The 18,419-nt window shown below is 38.6% G+C and overlaps 1 protein-coding gene across 7 annotated transcripts in view; it reads left to right on the top strand.

The window, feature by feature from the left end:
* The window catches only part of PIKFYVE (phosphoinositide kinase, FYVE-type zinc finger containing), a 77,944-nt gene that overhangs the window by 37,833 nt on the left and 21,692 nt on the right, over window positions 1-18,419 (top strand). For all 7 annotated transcript variants that reach the window (XM_045806615.2, XM_045806614.2, XM_045806616.2 and 4 more), the window contains 12 exons: window positions 101-208; window positions 3,922-4,062; window positions 4,717-4,843; window positions 5,119-6,284; window positions 8,202-8,302; window positions 9,659-9,730; window positions 10,371-10,542; window positions 12,830-13,008; window positions 14,597-14,710; window positions 15,083-15,191; window positions 15,295-15,449; window positions 16,529-16,619. In XM_045806615.2, the coding sequence (XP_045662571.2) occupies window positions 101-208; window positions 3,922-4,062; window positions 4,717-4,843; window positions 5,119-6,284; window positions 8,202-8,302; window positions 9,659-9,730; window positions 10,371-10,542; window positions 12,830-13,008; window positions 14,597-14,710; window positions 15,083-15,191; window positions 15,295-15,449; window positions 16,529-16,619 (2,535 nt within the window). The remainder of the gene's footprint in view (window positions 1-100; window positions 209-3,921; window positions 4,063-4,716; window positions 4,844-5,118; window positions 6,285-8,201; window positions 8,303-9,658; window positions 9,731-10,370; window positions 10,543-12,829; window positions 13,009-14,596; window positions 14,711-15,082; window positions 15,192-15,294; window positions 15,450-16,528; window positions 16,620-18,419) is intronic.

Consider the following 18,419-nt stretch of genomic DNA (forward strand, 5'->3'; position numbering starts at 1 on the left):
TTTAGGAGGAATTATAAGCAGTATGACTTTAAAGATACGATTAGAGAAGGTCTATAAAGTGCAAACTTTAAAAGCTTTTAACAAATTTCATGTTTTGTAGATGAATTCTTGTATTAAAAATCCCAAAATTCTTCTGTTGAAGTGTTCGATTGAGTATCTCTACAGAGAAGAAACTAAATTTACTTGCATTGATCCTATTGTGCTTCAGGTAAGAACTTCTTACTGAAACAACGATCTGGAGGGATCTTGGTGTACTATACTGCTTGGAAACTCTTACAACTCATTCCGGCTGATTACATTTGGCAGGCAAAGAAACTTGATCACTTTTGTTTCATTTAAAAAATTTATTATAGGGGCGCCTCGGTGGCGCAGCTGTTAAGCGTCTGCCTTCGGCTCAGGGCGTGATCCCGGCATTATGGGATCGAGCCCCACGTCAGGCTCCTCCGCTATGAGCCTGCTTCTTCCTCTCCCACTCCCCCTGTTTGTGTTCCCTCTCTCGCTGGCTGTCTCTGTCAAATAAATAAAATCTTTAAAAAAAAATTTATTATAAAAGACATTTTTTATCTATTACTTTGGAAGCTTACCAAAACCTCTGTCATTCCTTATTTTAGATTTTCGGAGTTGATAAAGGGAACATATGACTTTTTGGGAATATATGGAAGAAAAAGTGAAACTAAATTCTGGCCTCTCTGTCCGCTTGGGTTATTGATTTACTTTAAGGATTTTTCTAACTGATCAGATTCCCAGTGGCAATACCTAGTTTTTAATATAGTCTGTCCTACTAAAACACATGTTTCTGGAATATCAGTTACCTTTTACAAGGTTGGTAAGGGGGAATAACATCAGATGGAAGTTGTGTTGGTTTCTGCGTGGTTTTTCTTAACTAAGGGGACCCAGACTAGCTTCAGAGGATTATGACCCTCAACTGGAAAGAAGAATCCACCTCAGCTCAGCTGCTACACAGGCAGGAACCCTTTTGGCTCTATTTTAAGAAACTAAATGTGCTCTCCTCCTTGAAGGACTCTCCCTTAGAGAGATGCACCCCAGCCCTGCCTGGATGCCTCTCAATGGCTCCACCGCTCAGAGCACCATTTCTATTTGTACTGTTGTAGTTGCTTTCGTACATTTTAAATTTCCCTTGAGGCAGCCTCCAGCTGTGCTGAGCTACCTGTCTGGGCTGTCCAAGTTCTCTCTTAGGGTACTGATTATTATTTTGTTAGTGCGCTGGGTATGAAGTTGTGTCGGCTTAAAGTTTTTTTGCCCCAACTCCTTTTCTCCCATAAACACTATTAATTTTCATTTGCAGTTGTTCAAGATGGGAAGTTTTCAGGAATGTGTCTATCGTATTATAGCAGAAACTCTTATATTCAATACCAGAAATATTTGGGAAAAGCATTACTTGAAAATCCATAGGCGACAGGCGCGTTTTTCCTAGAGTAGTAGGAGCACTTTTGTACTGAATTCATGAACACCAACAGAAGAAGCTTAGTTGTGCTTTATGGAATTCTACTCTATTGCTTAATGACTCTGTTGCTTGGGGCTGTTTCCTCTTTGGAATTTAGCTATGTGTAAGTAAAAATCAGGTTTTGACTACATCATTACCATCCCTGCTAGCTCTGAATTACTATGACTTCTCAGTGGTGAACTGAGATAAGGAATAGGGAAAAACACAATTGTTGTTCTTGGAATCTCAGATTCTTTGATGCTGGGAGTTTTCTTGATCTCACCGAAGGTGTCAGTGTAAGACTTTTATAGGATTAGATCACAACTATGTTGATTATAAGGCTTTTCCTGATTGCATTTGTTAAAATGTATAAAATTGCAGGTCATGGATGAACTGGGTAACTGAAATCCACAGATCAGTGTTTACAGAAAAGTATACTTAAATTTATCCACTCTATTTTAAATCCATTCTTGCAATTAGGTTAGCAGACTGAAGTCTGTTTGTGTTAGAGAAATATGCTCTGAGCAAACATGTATTTAAGAAACATGATTTAATTCACATATAACCTAAAACATCTTGGTTGTGCTCTGGGATGTTGTTTATTATACTTTCAACACCTGCCCTATAAAAGTTTTTAGTTTGAATTGATAGAAAGTATCAGCTGATTTTTTTTCCTCTCTTTCTCTCTCTCTTTTTATTTTTTTGGTCCACTCAGTGTGGAATAACCAAAGAAGAAGCAGAAATTTTGGTAGATACAGGCACACCTCAGAGAGATTGCAGGTTTGGTTCCAGACCACTGCAGTAAAGCCATCAAATGTATTGCAACAAAGCCCATCAAATGACTTGTTTGGTCTCTTGGTGCATATAAAAGTTATGTTTACACTATACTGTAGTCTAATAAGTATGCAAATAGCGTTATATCTAAAAAAAAGTGCGTGTGTGTGTGTATGTGTGTGTGTGTATACATCTATATATACACACCTTAATTTAGGAACACTTTATTGCTAAAAAGTACTAGCCATTATCTAAGCTTCCAGGGGGTTGTTCATAATCACTGATTACAGATTACCATAACAAATATAATTATAATGGAAAAGTATAAAAAGCTCTGAGAATTACGAAAATATGACACAGATACAAAGTTGAGCAAATGCTGTTGGAAAAATGGTGCCAGTAGACCAGTTTGACACAGGGTCTCCACAGACCTTCAATTTGTAAAAGATGCAGTATCTGCAAGGCGTGGTAGAGCAAAACGCGATAAACAGAGTTTGCCAGAATCAGGAGGAGGAAGAGAAGCAAAGAGCAAGGAGATAACAGCCGGTGTCATCACAGAGTTTTCACAGAGCTGACACTGCTCTGCGCTCATTGCCTACTCCCCGATCTTCTGTCCTTGCTGGGCCTGGCCCAGGCCTCCTTTGGAACAGGGTGCTTTGTGTACAGTCATGGCAGTTGATTATAGTTGGGATTGAGAGGAAGTGTATTTGCCATTCCTGTGCCAAAGCCCAGAAATTAAGAAAAAAATCAACATCTTCTAGTTATACTTTTGAAGCTGCACAAATAAAATCATTTAAAATGCTGTTACATTATCATTTAGTAAGTAGAGTAGGAAATTAACACATTTCAAGGGGAAAAAATCCGTTTTGTTAATATGAGAGATTTTAAAAATGTCCAGTTTCTGTCAGTAAAACAGAGGTAGAGCTGTCCTCCGCCATGGCAGGTTCACCGCAGGAATAGGCTCATCCGTGGCTGCTGGCGCTCACCGTGAATATAGACTTGCTCAGAACACACTTTTTGGGCACGTGGAGCAGAAGTGACAGACGTGTTCACATGGTCAGGTGTCTCCTGTGTGGAGCCCAGAAATTTGATGAAACAGTGATTTGTATTGTTTTAATTCCAGTCGTTACTTAATGATATTCATTTGCTTTGAAAATAAGCCTTCGTCAAGCAATTGCATTAAGCGTGATGTTTTAGATCTTCAGCTGTTCTGGGTAGAATATGATCTGCTGGGAGAGTGAAGTGAGGAAGAAGCTGAAATAGCATCTTTAGAGAGTTATTTATTCAGGTACCCAAAGAAGAGCTACTGTGGTTAATTTCAGAACATAATGGGGGAATCTATAATTAAAAAATTAGAAATTGCTTTCAGTGGGGAGTTACGAGGTTAGTTCTTTTTATTCTTTTTCTTTTTTTTAAACCTCAGAGAGTGAGCTAATTGGATTCTTGGCTTTCATATTGTAAGTTATTTAGAACTGAAAATCCTTCAAAGTAAGATTAGTGAGTCAGAAAATAGAGTTTCTCCGGAAACTTTTTAGCATAACCAACAGTTCAGAATTATGAATAATACTGTTGGTTGTGTTTGAAGTAACTTGCTTACGGACTTATTTGTGGATGAAGAGAATTTAGGCTTAGATTTATATTAACAAACTATCTCTAGATCTTGAATTGTACCAGGTATAATAGTTTTGATGTTTTTTCCTCAGGAAAGGGAATTCTTGAAGAATTATGTTCAGCGAATAGTTGATGTTCGACCCACTTTGGTTCTCGTTGAAAAAACAGTATCTCGGATTGCCCAAGACATGTTACTAGAACATGGCATTACTTTGGTCATTAATGTAAAATCAGTGAGTGTTCTTCTTTTTCTATTTTTATATCATTTTTTTAAATCTCAGTTTTTAAATTTATATGTACGCATGATTGATATGCAGGGATCTTTAATTATCTATTTGCTGTTCCATATATTGAAAGTAGGACAGTAGGCACAACAGCCATTTCATTATTTGAGAACCTCAGGCTGGAAGAAAGTGTAATTAATTATATAGCGCTCATTATAGTTGTTTACAAGACCAAGGGTGTAATAGACATTATTTAATAAGTAGTCCTTGTTGAGCTTTCATTTTGTTTGGGGAATTGTACAAGTAGAAAATTTTCTCTCTCTTGAAAAGTTACCCTCTTCAGAGTAGAGGCCAACTGTAGGAAATTTTCCTCCTTCCAGTAGCCTGTGCCAATGCATGATGCTTAAATACCTTTTGATAATGTTATTAATATGAATCTGGTTTGTTTTCGTGGGCACATATTGATCACTAAGCAACTACTTGTAGTCTAATATAGAGTCAAAAAAACTTGTTATATAATTAAAATTAAGGGAATTGTATAATTTTATAATTAAAATGAAGGAAATTGTGAGGTTTATTTCTAAATTTTTATCTTCCAGAAAAAATTTAGTGAGAATTTTATTCTTCTCTAATTTTGTAATGTAATGTTTTTGTGTGTTCTAGCAAGTTTTAGAACGCATCAGTCGGATGACACAAGGTGATTTAGTAATGTCGATGGACCAGCTGCTTACAAAACCCCATCTGGGCACCTGTCACAAATTTTATATGCAGATGTTTCAGTTACCTAGTGGTGAGTGATCTTTAGCATAGATTCACCTGAGACTGAGGACAAGAGGAAATGAGTAAACTCATCAGTACTACAATGTTTACTTTGTCCTACTAATATCTAATATCTGTTAATACCTAGTTATAATACTAGTATCTGAGCAGTGGTTAGATGAGGGTTGGCAACTGTGGTCTTACTTAAAGGTTTTTCTCTTGTAGAGGTTAAGATAATGAATTAATTCTCTCTGGTCCTACAGATTGCCGCCTAAGTCGTCTTAAACTTTTTGTGTTTGTTTGTAGAGCAAACCAAAACGCTGATGTTTTTTGAAGGCTGTCCACAGCACCTGGGGTGCACAATCAAGCTCAGAGGAGGCTCAGATTTTGAGCTGGCTCGAGTAAAGGAAATCCTAATATTTATGATCTGCGTAGCTTATCATTCTCAACTAGAAATCTCCTTCCTCATGGATGAATTTGCTATGCCTCCTACGTTAACACAAAACCCTTCCTTCCATTCTCTGCTTGAGGGGCGGGAGGAAGACGGGGCAGCACAGGAGCCATTCAGCGGAAGCCCCCTCCCCCGGGAGCCTGACTTCCCTCCAGAGCTTCTGCCCTCTGAGGATGGCAGCCTGCTAGAATCAAGGACTGTGTTTGAGAAGGGGGACCAGGAAAATAAAAGCGTCGCACAGGACGTTGGGTCTTTGAAGCAGCCGGAGTACGCCACAGCCACAGCAGCTTGCGCGGCAGGTGTCCCCTGCGCGCTCTTTCCCTCGGTCCCGGAATCGCTGTTGCCGCTGCACGTGGACGACCCACGGGATGCCATGGGCCCTGAGCAGCCGGAGCCCTTGCAGCTCGCCGACGAGCTGCAGGATCCCAAAGGCCAGATGAGAGCCTTTCGAGACCCTTTACAGGACGACACTGGATTGTATGTTACTGAGGAGGTTACCTCTTCTGAGGATAAACGAAAGACTTATTCTTTGGCCTTTAAACAGGAGTTGAAAGATGTGATCCTCTGTATCTCCCCAGTAATCACATTCCGGGAGCCCTTCCTTCTGACTGAAAAGGGGATGAGATGCTCCACCCGAGATTATTTCGCAGAGCAGGTTTACTGGTCTCCTCTCCTCAACAAAGAGTTCAAAGAAATGGAGAGCAGACGGAAGAAGCAGCTGCTTAGGGACCTGTCCGGCCTTCAGGGCATGAATGGAAGTATTCAGGCCAAGTCCATTCAAGTCTTGCCCTCGCACGAGCTAGTGAGCACTAGAATTGCTGAGCATCTTGGGGATAGCCAGAGCTTGGGGAGAATGCTGGCTGACTATCGGGCCAGAGGAGGAAGAATTCAGCAAAAACACGCAGACCCTTTTGCTCATTCAAAGGAAGCACCTGGCATGGCAAGCGGCAGATCGGGAAGCAGAATGGAGACGGATGAAGAGAAAGGGTTAATTCCGAATGACGCGGTGTGGTCCACAAAGGTGAGGCAGACCACTTTGGGTGCGTGTTCAGAATGTGTTGAAAAACTGTGCTGTGGCATGTTTACAAAAAAACAAAAAAAACCCCACAAATATGACAGATTGCCTACAGATTTAGTAAATATTTCTTCCTAAATTTTTTTTTTTTGCCTTGAGTCTGTTGGCTTAGGTATTGCTTTAAGTATGAAATAGGAGTATCAAGTCATGAAACTGGGTTTTGAACTTTTCACGCAGACCTCATAGTTCAAGTATAGGAAGAGCTTAGGGGTAGAGGGAAGGGTGGAGCTAAGTAAAATTTGTGGCAGGCTGACTTGGGTGTGGTGTGTTGCGTCCTCGATCCTTTTAATGCTTGTGAGAGGGAGCGTGACGGAAGTTTCCTTCAGAAAATGACGTGTTTTTAGAAAATGTCAGATTATTTAGCATAAGACACTTCCTGTTATTTAAGTATGATAGTGCCCTTATTCTTTTTAAAAAGATATTGAGGGGAAATTAAGGAAGATTGGCTCATGGACATATTATTAATAGTGTTTGTAATAAAACTAATGAAAAAATCCGTCTCCAAATGAGGATATGAAATTGTTTAATAGAACAAATAAAAAGTTGCCTAATTTCACTGAGAGTTGGGGAAGTGCTAAATAATAACAGGACACTGTTTTCTATGTGGTACACTAGTGTTTGTGAGTTTGGCAAAAAAGGAAAGTGATAAGAGCCATAGTTAATGCGCTGTGGAAAAATACCTATAATAAATTGCATGTAAATTTGTGTTTATATACATTTATGTAAATTTATAGAAAGTTATAGGGAGATCCGTTTTAGTTTCCCTGTACAGGTATATACCTATGGTCCAGGATTCCAATCTTTTATAACATGTTCTGTGGAAATAAGTAAGCATTTTATATAAGGATGCTTATATTTTGTAGGAATATATGTACAAGGATATTTGCTGAAGCCTTGTTTCTAGTTTTTTGCAGTAAAAAGGATGAGTTAGATCTCACTGAATAACCCAGATAGAGCCCATGATATATTTTCAAGTGTTAAAAAGCAAGTAGTGTTGTATGAAGCATCCTCTCATTTTTATAAAAACAGAATCACCTGTGTATTGATATGTGGGTGTTTTTGTGTGTAAATGCCTGTGAAGTCTCAAAGGAATGCATGGTTTTTAACCCCAGAGTCAAGGTTATCATTTTGGGAGGTGGGGTAGCGTCAAAGGAGGAGAGGCTTTATGTATTTCTTGAACTTCTTCACATACCTCTGTACTGTTTGATTTTCAAATATTTTCAAATATTGCCTTTGTAATCATCAAGAACAGCTCTAAAGTACAAGTAAATAAGTACCTGAGAACCTAGATTCCTCAGGTCGATGTCATATCCAGCCATCAGTTCAGACTGTTGCATGTGGATTTAGTTTAACTACTTCCAAAATAATTTAATGCGGTTTTATAAGTAATAAAGAGTATTTAGGAAAACAAGCTTTTATTTATTTATTTATTTTTTAAGATTTTATTTATTTGACTGAGAGAGAGACAGCCAACGAGAGGGAACACAGGCAGGGGGAGTGGGAGAGGAAGAAGCAGGCTCCCAACGGAGGAGCCTGATGTGGGGCTCGATCCCAGGACTCCGGGATCACGCCCTGTGCTGAAGGCAGACACTTAATGACTGAGCCACCCAGGCGCTCTGGAAAACAAGCTATTTAGACATCTGTTTGTACTTTTAAGTTAAACGTTTTGGATTGTTTTGTCTCAGAAGTGAACTGCTCCTCTTCCTTATATTTCGTTTCTGGCAGTTTTCAGTCTTCACTGAAACCCTTCCGGTGATGATGGGAGGCCTCACACATCAAGGGAGATGTGTTGGCTGTTGGAGGCGTGCATTGGGGTGGGAGTGTGCTTCCGCTTCTGGGTGCTCATCCGCTCCTTCTCCTTAGGTGGACTGTCTGAACCCTGTGAACCACCAGAGGCTGTGCGTGCTCTTCAGCAGCTCTTCGGCCCAGTCCAGCAACGCCCCCAGTGCCTGCGTCAGCCCTTGGTAGGGTTCTTTTCCTCTTGCACCATTGCACTGTATTTAACAACAGAATTCCAGCAACTTTAAAAAAAAATTCAGCCATTAGGATCCGTTTTTAGGTACATGGCATGCTGTTGGTTGTATATGAATTGATAGAACTTCTAAACTTGTGAACTAAATATGAGATTTGTATTTGTTCATGGGTAAGAAGTAAATGAGAAGTACCTTGAGTAAGAGTGAAAAGGATGTGAAGGATGGAAGGGAAATTTGTACTTATAAAAGTGAGAAAGTTGATACATAAAAGCTAGTTTGCTTTTTTTTTTTTTTTTTTTTAAAGATTTTTTAGTTTTAAGTAATCTAAGCACCCAACATGGGGCTCGAATTTACAACCTCGGAGATCGGGAGTTGCATGCTCCACCAACTGAGCCAGCCAGGCACCCCCATAGAAGCTAGATTTAAGCATTTTGATGATTATGTCCAATTTAGGCAGGTTTTCCGTAAGGCATCATTTTCATAAAGGCAGTGGGTCTTTGGCCTTATTAACGGGTTTTATCCTAGAACTTAATTGTAAGTAGATTGATAGGAAAACATTTTATAGTGTTATAAATTATTTGTTTAAAATGATAAAATAGTCACAAAAGACTACTTATTACATAGTTTATCTTTAGTTTTAAAAGTACTATGCGCTTTAATTTTAAAAGCTTGTTTTTGGAGTGCTGTGTCCATGACAGAATGTATTCTGTATTTTAATTTTGGACTCCAGAAACACTTATTTCTACCAGTGAGACCAGGGATTCCTAGTGTCCGTATAGCTCTAGCAGACTGACTTGGGGCTGAGGAATCCATAGGAGTTTTCTGTGGGAGTTTATAGACTCCTTAGGTCAGGGCTTAAATAAGGTGTGGGTTACAACAGGGCTATAGCTGAATTCTCTTATTTGTGGGCATTCATAAGCTAGGCATAATATCAGGAATTGGCTCTCCTGGAAGAATGTGAGCTGCTGTTCTCCATGCTCAGTAAAGGTAGGGACCAGAGACAGGAGTTCTATTTTATGGTGATAGAACATAAAGGCTTTGTAAAGGAAACTTTTACCTCTTCCTAGCTCACATCTGTTTACTCATTTATTATTATTGTTTCTGCATCCTGATGTAGTTTGATAAGATACTAATGGACTGGGAGTGGATAAGGAGCTATAGTGTGGCTAGTCCAAACCTCTTTTATCTGATGAGGTTAACTCGGTTGTAGAACAACAGAATATTACCTGCTTTAATACACTACATTATGGGCGTGTCTAACAGGTAGTCATTTCGTAGTCTCATGAAGTGTCTTAGCTATGTGGTAATTCTTATGACGTGTTCCTAAGAAATGTTGTCTTCTTTTAGGATTGTAACAATGGAATTTTATGGAAAGAATGATCTTACATTAGGAATATTTTTAGAGAGATACTGTTTCAGGTAAGAACAAATTTTCTCCTTATGTTCCATGTACGCTTTTCTGATGCCCAGAGTTTCCACCTAAGACATAAGCATGACTTGGAGTATTATGTGGCCTTCTTTATGATACCACATGTCAGAGTATACCACACAAAGAAGTAATTAATTTCATATTCAACCCTGGAATGTCTTATCTAGTTCATTCCTCAGACTTTTTTTTAGGATGTGTGCCTTTACAGTGATTGAAATGAGAGGCTGGAGAAGCAGAGAGAGATCAGCTAGACCTTGGTTTAAGTGTTAGTGCTATCACCTGCCATTTACATGACAAAGAGCAAGTAATTTTTAGCAGTCCCCTATACAGGGAATAACAAGCTCCGGAAGTATCATGGACTTCCATAGGTAAAATGAATTGATGTTTTCAAAATGCTAAGCAAATAGAAGGTGCTTACGGAGTGGAAACTATCACTGAGCTGTAGCGGAAGACAGGATGCTGAGCTTTGGCTGTGAGCAGTGCAAGTGGCACCCTGCACCGATTGTCCACCGGTCATCATTGCTCTAGAGAGGCTACTGCACTTTCTGGACAGTGGTTCTCATTAGCCAGTATTCATTCTACATTGCTTCCAGTTTCATGGTTAATGTGAGGACCTTCTTTTTGTCAAAGGCCTTCTTATCAGTGTCCTAGCATGTTCTGTGATACCCCTATGGTGCATCATATTCGGCGCTTTGTCCATGGCCAAGGCTGTGTGCAGATAATCTTGAAGGAGTTGGATTCTCCAGTGCCTGGATATCAACATACAATTCTTACCTATTCCTGGTGCAGAATCTGCAAACAGGTAAATGTGCCCTGTTACCATATTATTTCATACAACATCATTTATTTATTTGTATAGTTCTTTTTGGAGGGGGTGGTCTGTGTTATTTTGTATTTATTTGTCATTGGACTCTTATTTATTTTAACTTCCAGGGATGGGTATTGCATTTAGTGTTTGTTTCTTGAAGGTTCCATTTTAGAATTTATCAGTCTTTAGGTAAAATATAGATACCTTGTTTAGTGAAATTGTGGAGATTATATCTTGACAATTCTCAGTTATGTTTATTTATTCAGCAAACACTTACTTAGCACCATCTGTGTGCGGGGTACTGTGTGAGGGCCTGGGCATAGCTCTTGTCCTTTAGTTGGGGAGACAGACTTGTAGCACAGTAATGATAGTACGCGAGGATGTTTGTGTCTGGTTGAGCTTATATCAACATTCCTATCTTCAGAGATACAGCTGAGACCATGTTTAAATTGATCTCTTAAGAAAAAGACCATGTGTTTTATTTCTTGTGTGTGCTTTTCTTTTTTCACTCTGGAGGAAGTACTTGGTTGACAATATTATGCTTTTAAGATTTACTTTTTATCCAAATTGTTTGCAGTGAACATATGCCAAGTTTAATAACTTCATTTGCTTATTTTGGAGTGTGCTTTTGGAAGGCAGATTCTCATATTTGCCTAATTATATGTAACTCTCATATTACAGATAATAGTGTGACCTGTATCAACGTTAGTGGTTGAGGAAGGCAAAATCAAAGTCTGTTCGTACTGCAGTAGCAAGCATACAGCTATGAAATAATTTCTTGTAACTATCTGTCTTTTTATACTTGTTCTTATAGGCCTTTTTGTTCCTATCAGACAGAGGATAATATTTTGTTGTGGAATATGTGAACTTCTGCAGATCGAGCAGTGAATTAAATGAATAACTTAAATTAGATGTATATCTTATATGCTTTGGTGTATGTACTTTATTTAAAAAAAAAAAACTTTTGCCTTTGGGGTTATGTTAGAAAGGAAAAGGCAAACAGTTTTTGTTATGCAGAAATGAAAAACTTCCCATGATCCTCTCAATAGATGTAGAAGAAGCATTTGACAAAGTACAGCATCTTTTCTTGATTAAAATGAAGAACTTCCATGTGTCAAAAAAGGTATAATATGACCAAATAGTAATATACTTAGTATTAAGTTTCTGTGAGGCATGATAATAGAAAAAGGGCAAAAGGCATGACAAAGCAATTTAATAGAAATGGCCGGTAGACGTGCAAATAAATTTTACTCAGTAGTCAGACGTGTAAATAAAACCAGTGAAGTGCACTTTTATTTTGTTTTGTTTTTAAGAAATTACATTTCAAAGATGTATAATTCCCGAGATTGGTAAGAAAGTGGGGAAATTGGTATTCTCAGATCTTGTTGGAGATTGTGTAAACCAGTACACCATTTTTTTTGTTTTTTTTTAAGATTTTCTTCATTTACTTGAGAGATAGAGAAGGCAAGTGGTGGGGGTGGGGGGTTGAGGCAGAGGAAAAGGGAGAAGCACACTCCCCACTGAGCAGGGAGCCCGACGTGGGGCTCTATCCCAGGATCGAGCTGAGCTGAAGGCAGACACTTAACCAACTGAGCCACCCAGGCACTTCCCAGTACCCCAGTTTTGGAAGACAGTGTGGCAAAAAGTATCAAAGACTGCATAAATGTTCATGCTGTTTGGCCTATCAATTCCTACTTTCCTTAATTTTTCCAAGGAAATAATTATGGATATTTGTGTGTGTGTGTATACATATACATATATATGCACACCCCCGCACACAAGAAAGTTCATCAGAATAGAGAAAAACTTGTAATATCTTAAATGCACATCAGTAGGGATTAGTTAGATATATCCATATAATGGCTATTAAAAATCAAGCTGTATAAGAGTATTTTATGTGGGAAAATACTTATGATACATTGCTAAGTAAAAATAATACAAGACTATGAAACTAATTGTAGGAAAGATTTTTTTATTTAAAATACACTGGCTGGGTACCTTCTCTGTATTCATTTACATATATATGTACATATATATGTATATATATAATTATACATACACATACATAGAAAGAAAGTAAATATACTAGTATATACTAATACAATGATACTGCTCCCCCAGCCATCCCTTAACTCTACCCACTTTTAAACATTTCTTTCTTTTTCCAGGTTTCTTCATTCAGAATATATTAGATTTGTACTAGGAAAGAAAATAAATTATTTTTTAAAAAAGAGATTCTCAGTATGTGATTACATAGCAAGTGATTTTTTTTGAATTTCAGGTAACACCAGTTGTTGCTCTTTCCAATGAGTCCTGGTCCATGTCATTTGCAAAATACCTTGAACTTAGGTTTTATGGGCACCAGTATACTCGCAGAGCCAATGCTGAGCCATGTGGTCACTCCATCCACCATGATTATCACCAGTATTTCTCCTATAATCAGATGGTGGCATCTTTCAGGTAAGAAGTCAGAGTGATCTTACATACAGTCGCATACTCCCTAGAAGTCTTTGTGACATTTCTTCTGTAACTAGATTGAATTAATTTGTGTTGTGTGTTTTTCCCCACACATACCACTGCAGATGCAAAGGGTCATACTCTGTGCTAAGAGCTTTCAGTGTTGTCATTTTATTTAATCCTTAATTTAAGAAATAGTATTATTACCCTCACTTTCGAGCTTGTAAGTCACTTAGCAAGCAGGCAGGTGATGAAGTTGTGATATGACCTAGTAGATCTGCTGCTACAGGTGTTAATCTTAACCACTGTTTTCTGCATGTAGGCATTTGTTAGAATTTTTGTTAAGACATTAACTAGCATAAGGTTAATTGGATATTCCAGATAGAGCTAAAATCACGAGTTCACAGAATGGGTACACTGTGATATTACGTGATGTGAGAAAGCTTTCAGGCTCTGCCTTCAGAATCTCTCCAGAATCTGAACACCTCTGACCATCTCCACTCCCACTCTGGACTGAGCCTCTGTTAGGCCTTTTCCTAGAGTATTGCAGTGGCCTGGACCAGTTATCCTTTGGCTTGCCCCCTGCAGTCTGATCTCAACATAGTGGTCAGAGTGATTCTGTTAAATGAAAATCAGCTCAGACCACTTGTCTGCTGCAGACCCCTCCATGGGTATCTATGTCAGTGAGCCCACTTATGGGCCTGTGAGCTCCTCCAGGCTCTGGCTGCTCAGTACCTCTCTGTTCTCACCTCCTGCTCCTGTCCCCTCACTACAGCCTCGGTTAGCTCAGGTAGGATCTTTCCTGAGAGTGTCGTGCTTGCTTTTCCCTCCCTGATCTGCCTGCCAGCTCCCTAGCCACCTGCCTGCTTTTCCTGACTCCCTACAGGCCTTTGTGTACATTTCCCCTGTCCTGACTCCAGTGGGAGCACTCCCTACTGGCCCTGCTTACTTTAGTTTGCTCTGGAGCGCTTCCTATCTGATACAGTGTATGTTTTAACTATTTGCTTTGTTTATTGCCTGAGTCTCCTTCTTCCCGCATCACCAGGGCAGTAATTTTGGCCTTGTTTAGTGCTCTATCCTCAGCGCCTAAAACATCTGACACAAAATAGGCCCTCAGGAAATGTGGGTAATTAGAGCTTATTTCCTTTTGGAAGCAAGAGCTTTAAACATGAATCTACCGCCTGGATGGGTGGTAGCATTTATTAGACAACATAAACTCGTGGGTGGAAGGGCTCATAAGGGACTCATGAGGAGTAAAGACTCATGAGGAATCCTCAGGAGCTGGGAAAGTGACGTGCTTCTAAGCGAACTGTAGGAAGGGGCTCCTCACCTTCATAAATATTTATGTCCCAGGCTGGCTTTATATGCAGCCTCAGGCGGTACATGATGATGTCATAGTGCAGTGAAGAAATAAGACAAAACCCTTCCAGAATTGGGGAAGATATTTATAATGGTAGAAAGTGTTTTCAATATTTTTGTAATTGTTTTTGTAGAAACTTTGTCTTGTACCTCATAGGATTTATGTTTACCTCTACTCAAGATATTAAAATTTTTTTATTTTTCTACTATTACTTGTATTTTTTTCTCTCAGTTATTCTCCCATTCGGCTTCTTGAAGTATGTGTTCCACTCCCCAAAATATTCATTAAACGTCAAGCCCCATTAAAAGTGTCCCTTCTTCAGGATCTGAAGGACTTCTTTCAAAAGTAAGTTTTAGTATCTTTGATCATCTGTTTTTGTGTATTTAGACATCTGTCTCTAATGTACACATATTTTAAAATATCAGGTTTGTTCATTAACTATTTTTCTAAATATATATATGCCCAATGTAAAAAAGAATGTAGACTGTATAAAAGTATAAAAAAGAAATCAAACCCTCTTAGATATAACAGCTGTTAAAATTTTGATGTACATCCTTTTAGGTCTTTTTTGTGTTGCAGAATTGTGTATGATTCTTAATTCAATAAAATATAAAGTTTTGTGTGAATTTGTAAATTTGTGAATTTGTAAATTTTTCTATGTGAGATAGAATATTTAATTCCAACTTTTCTAAAGTGTTTAATGTTTCTTTTTATTAGGGTTTCACAGGTGTATCTTGCTGTTGATGAAAGACTTGCGTCTTTGAAAACGGATACATTTAGCAAAACAAGAGAGGAAAAAATGGAAGATATCTTTGCACAAAAAGAGGTCATTCATTTCTTTGAGGGAAGCTTAAAAGTTAACTATTAACTTATCAGAAATTTCTTTTGGGGTGTGTCTCAGACGGCTGGAATTGTTTCTTTTCCTGTAGATGGAAGAAGGGGAGTTCAAGAACTGGATCGAGAAGATGCAAGCCAGGCTCATGTCTTCCTCAGTAGACACCCCTCAGCAACTGCAGTCCGTCTTCGAGTCCCTTATTGCCAAGAAGCAAAGTCTCTGTGAAGTGCTACAGGCTTGGAATAACAGGTATGCATTGCAGTCTGGAGTTTCTGTAATGTTTTTGCAAAATTTGCTCTGCCATGATGTTTTTAATTTAAACGCCTTTATTAATTATGATTTTACATTTAATTCTCAAGTTGTAGAAGTTTTTATTTTTCTGTCACCACCTCCCCTTCATCATTTAAAACATATATGCTAATCTTGAGGTAGTTTGTAAAGGTAAAAAAACAGATGAGAGCAGCTTTCAGTGCTGCTTCAAATACTTAAAGGTGTGTGTGCTTATTGAATATAATATACCTGAATTAGTATTCCATGGCGTGATGATTGGTTTTTAGGGCAGGACTTTTTTTTTTTCTTTTTTTTTTTTAAACATATTTATTCATTTATTTATTTTTTATTTAGTTATTTATTTTATAATGATTTTTTATTATATTATGTTAGTCACCATACAGTACATCCCCGGTTTCCGATGTAAGGCTCGATGATTCATTAGTTGTGTATATAGGCCAGGACTTTTAAATATATTAGTATGTGTGTCTTAGACCTTTATGTAAATTTTTATTGGGGGGAATAGTTCCCTTTGATGCTATTTAAAAGTTCATTCAGTTAGATTATTATAGCATTTATTTATGGGGCATCTGCATTATGCCAGGCAATGAGTAAGGCCCTAGATGGACATTCAGTCTTTCATTTGGTCTTGTGAATCCTACAGTGTATATACCGTTTCCATTTTACAGAAGCTCTAAGAGACTAAGGCATTTCCCTAAGCTGTATAGTTATTGTAAGAGCTGGGTTTTGAGCACAGGTCTGTTGGTCTCTAAAGCTCCTGTTTTTTTTTTGTTTTTTGTTTTTGTTTTTTTTTTTTTTTTTGGTTACATGATGCTGTCTCTTACAATAACTTGTTATTCTTTTATAACTACAGTCATATCACAGCTCTTGATTAATTGGTTAGAAATAAGAAAATTATGTATAATTTTAATACCTGTTGCAATCGGAATAGGAAAATCTAATTATTGTGGTTTCACAGTTGCAAAGAGAAAATTTGTAAATGTTATTCAGGATATTAGTTACAAACTGTATTCTACCCCGCAACTCTTTAATTATAGATTGCAGGACCTTTTCCAGCAGGAAAAGGGTAGAAAACGACCTTCAGTTCCTCCAAGTCCTGGAAGATTGAGACAGGGGGAAGAAAGCAAGGTAAAGAAATGTGGTCTCATCTTTGGCTTTTTACTGATATAAGTATTACAGTTAATTTCACTTAAGACACTTACAAGTGGTAATTTAATACATGGTTTTAATAATATTAGATAGTCTTTCATTTTGCAGTTGTGAGGTTTCAAAGAGACATGGCCTGGATTAATTTTATATCTTGCTTGAAATAAAATTGTTCGTTCATTTCAAGCATTTATCAAAAGCTACTATCTGTAGGCTTCACTGGAGACAGCATCATGGTGGCAGTAGGTGCCATAAATTGGGAAGTTGGGGATGCTTTGAGTATATAATAGAGTCCTAATTTATTTTACTATGTAGTTTTTTGTGTACTTTATCTCTGTGCTTAAGTGAGACGTTTTTCTTAAGGACCTGTGTGTGCTGGGTTAGTTTGGCTCATTGATTTAATTGCCTTTTCCTAACTGTATTAGTTTTGTCTTAATTGCATAACGAATCACCACAGACTTTGTGGCCTAACACACAGGTTTATCCCTATACAGGGGTCAGGAGTCTGGCAGAGTGTGGCTGGGATCTCTGCTCAGTCTCCCATAGCTCAGGTCAGGATTTCAGCCAGGCTGTTATCTAGCTGAGGCTCAGGGTCATCTTCCAAGCTCAACCAGGTTGTTGGCAGAATTTAATTCTACTAGTGGTTATAGGACTAAGGTCCCACTTTTTGTTGCTGCCAGTTGATTAGAGCCCATTCTCAACTCCTAAAGGCTGCCTGCATTCCTCGCCATGAGCCCCCTTTCATCTTTAAAGCTGATAACAATGCACACTTCCGATTTCCCAGTTCCTCTTCTCTGACCTCTAGACACAGGTTTGAAGGGCTTGTGTGGTTAGGTCACTACCTGGATAATCTCGCCCCATTTTAAGGTTAACTGATTTGGGACCTTAAGTACATGTGCAGAATTCCTTCACAGCAGTATTTAGATTAGTGCTTGATTGAATAACTGGGGAAAGGGGGTGGCAAGTATACCAGAATTCTGCCTATAGCATGAGCCATATTTTCAGATAAATTATTAATGTCAGTATAATATAAGGGCTTAATATTCTCTTTTTTTGAAATTTATTTATTTATTTTAGGGGGAGAGAGTGAGAGCGAGAGAACGTGAGCAAGGGGCAGGGGCAGAGGGAGAGGGGGAGAGAGTCCCAAATAGACTCCACGCTGAGCAAGGACCCCGTCATGGGGCTTGATCTCATGACCCTGAGAGCACAACCCAAGCCGAAACCAAGAGTTGGGTGTTCAGCCAGCTGTGCAACCCAGGCGTCCCATAAGGCCTTTAATAAACTGATATGATGTGGGACTTTGAGAGAATTTTTTTTTTTTTGTATAAGTATATAGTATCTGTAGAGAAGTGTTTTCATAGAACGATAAATTCAAGTGCCTTAGATCTTGATGCTTCTTTTTTGTCTCAGAAACAACTGTGTAGGGGGGCGCCTGGGTGGCACAGCGGTTAAGCGTCTGCCTTCGGCTCAGGGCGTGATCCCGGCGTTATGGGATCGAGCCCCACATCAGGCTCCTCCATTATGAGCCTGCTTCTTCCTCTCCCACTCCCCCTGCTTGTGTTCCCTCTCTCTCTGGCTGTCTCTATCTCTGTCGAATAAATAAATAAAATCTTAAAAAAAAAAAAAAAAGAAACAACTGTGTAGGAATCACTTTTCCTTAAAGTTTAGGTGAGAATTAGAGTAAGAGGTCCCGAAGATGATTTGTATGTTAGTATTTGCCAACTAATCTAGGGCTATTAATGGCTAACACAGACTGTTAGTTGCTTTTCCATTTGCCCACTG

Source organism: Ursus americanus, chromosome 1 (genome assembly GCF_024610735.1).
Source record: "Ursus americanus isolate L20-20 chromosome 1, mUrsAme1.1.p, whole genome shotgun sequence".
NCBI classification, from domain to species: domain Eukaryota; kingdom Metazoa; phylum Chordata; class Mammalia; order Carnivora; family Ursidae; genus Ursus; species Ursus americanus.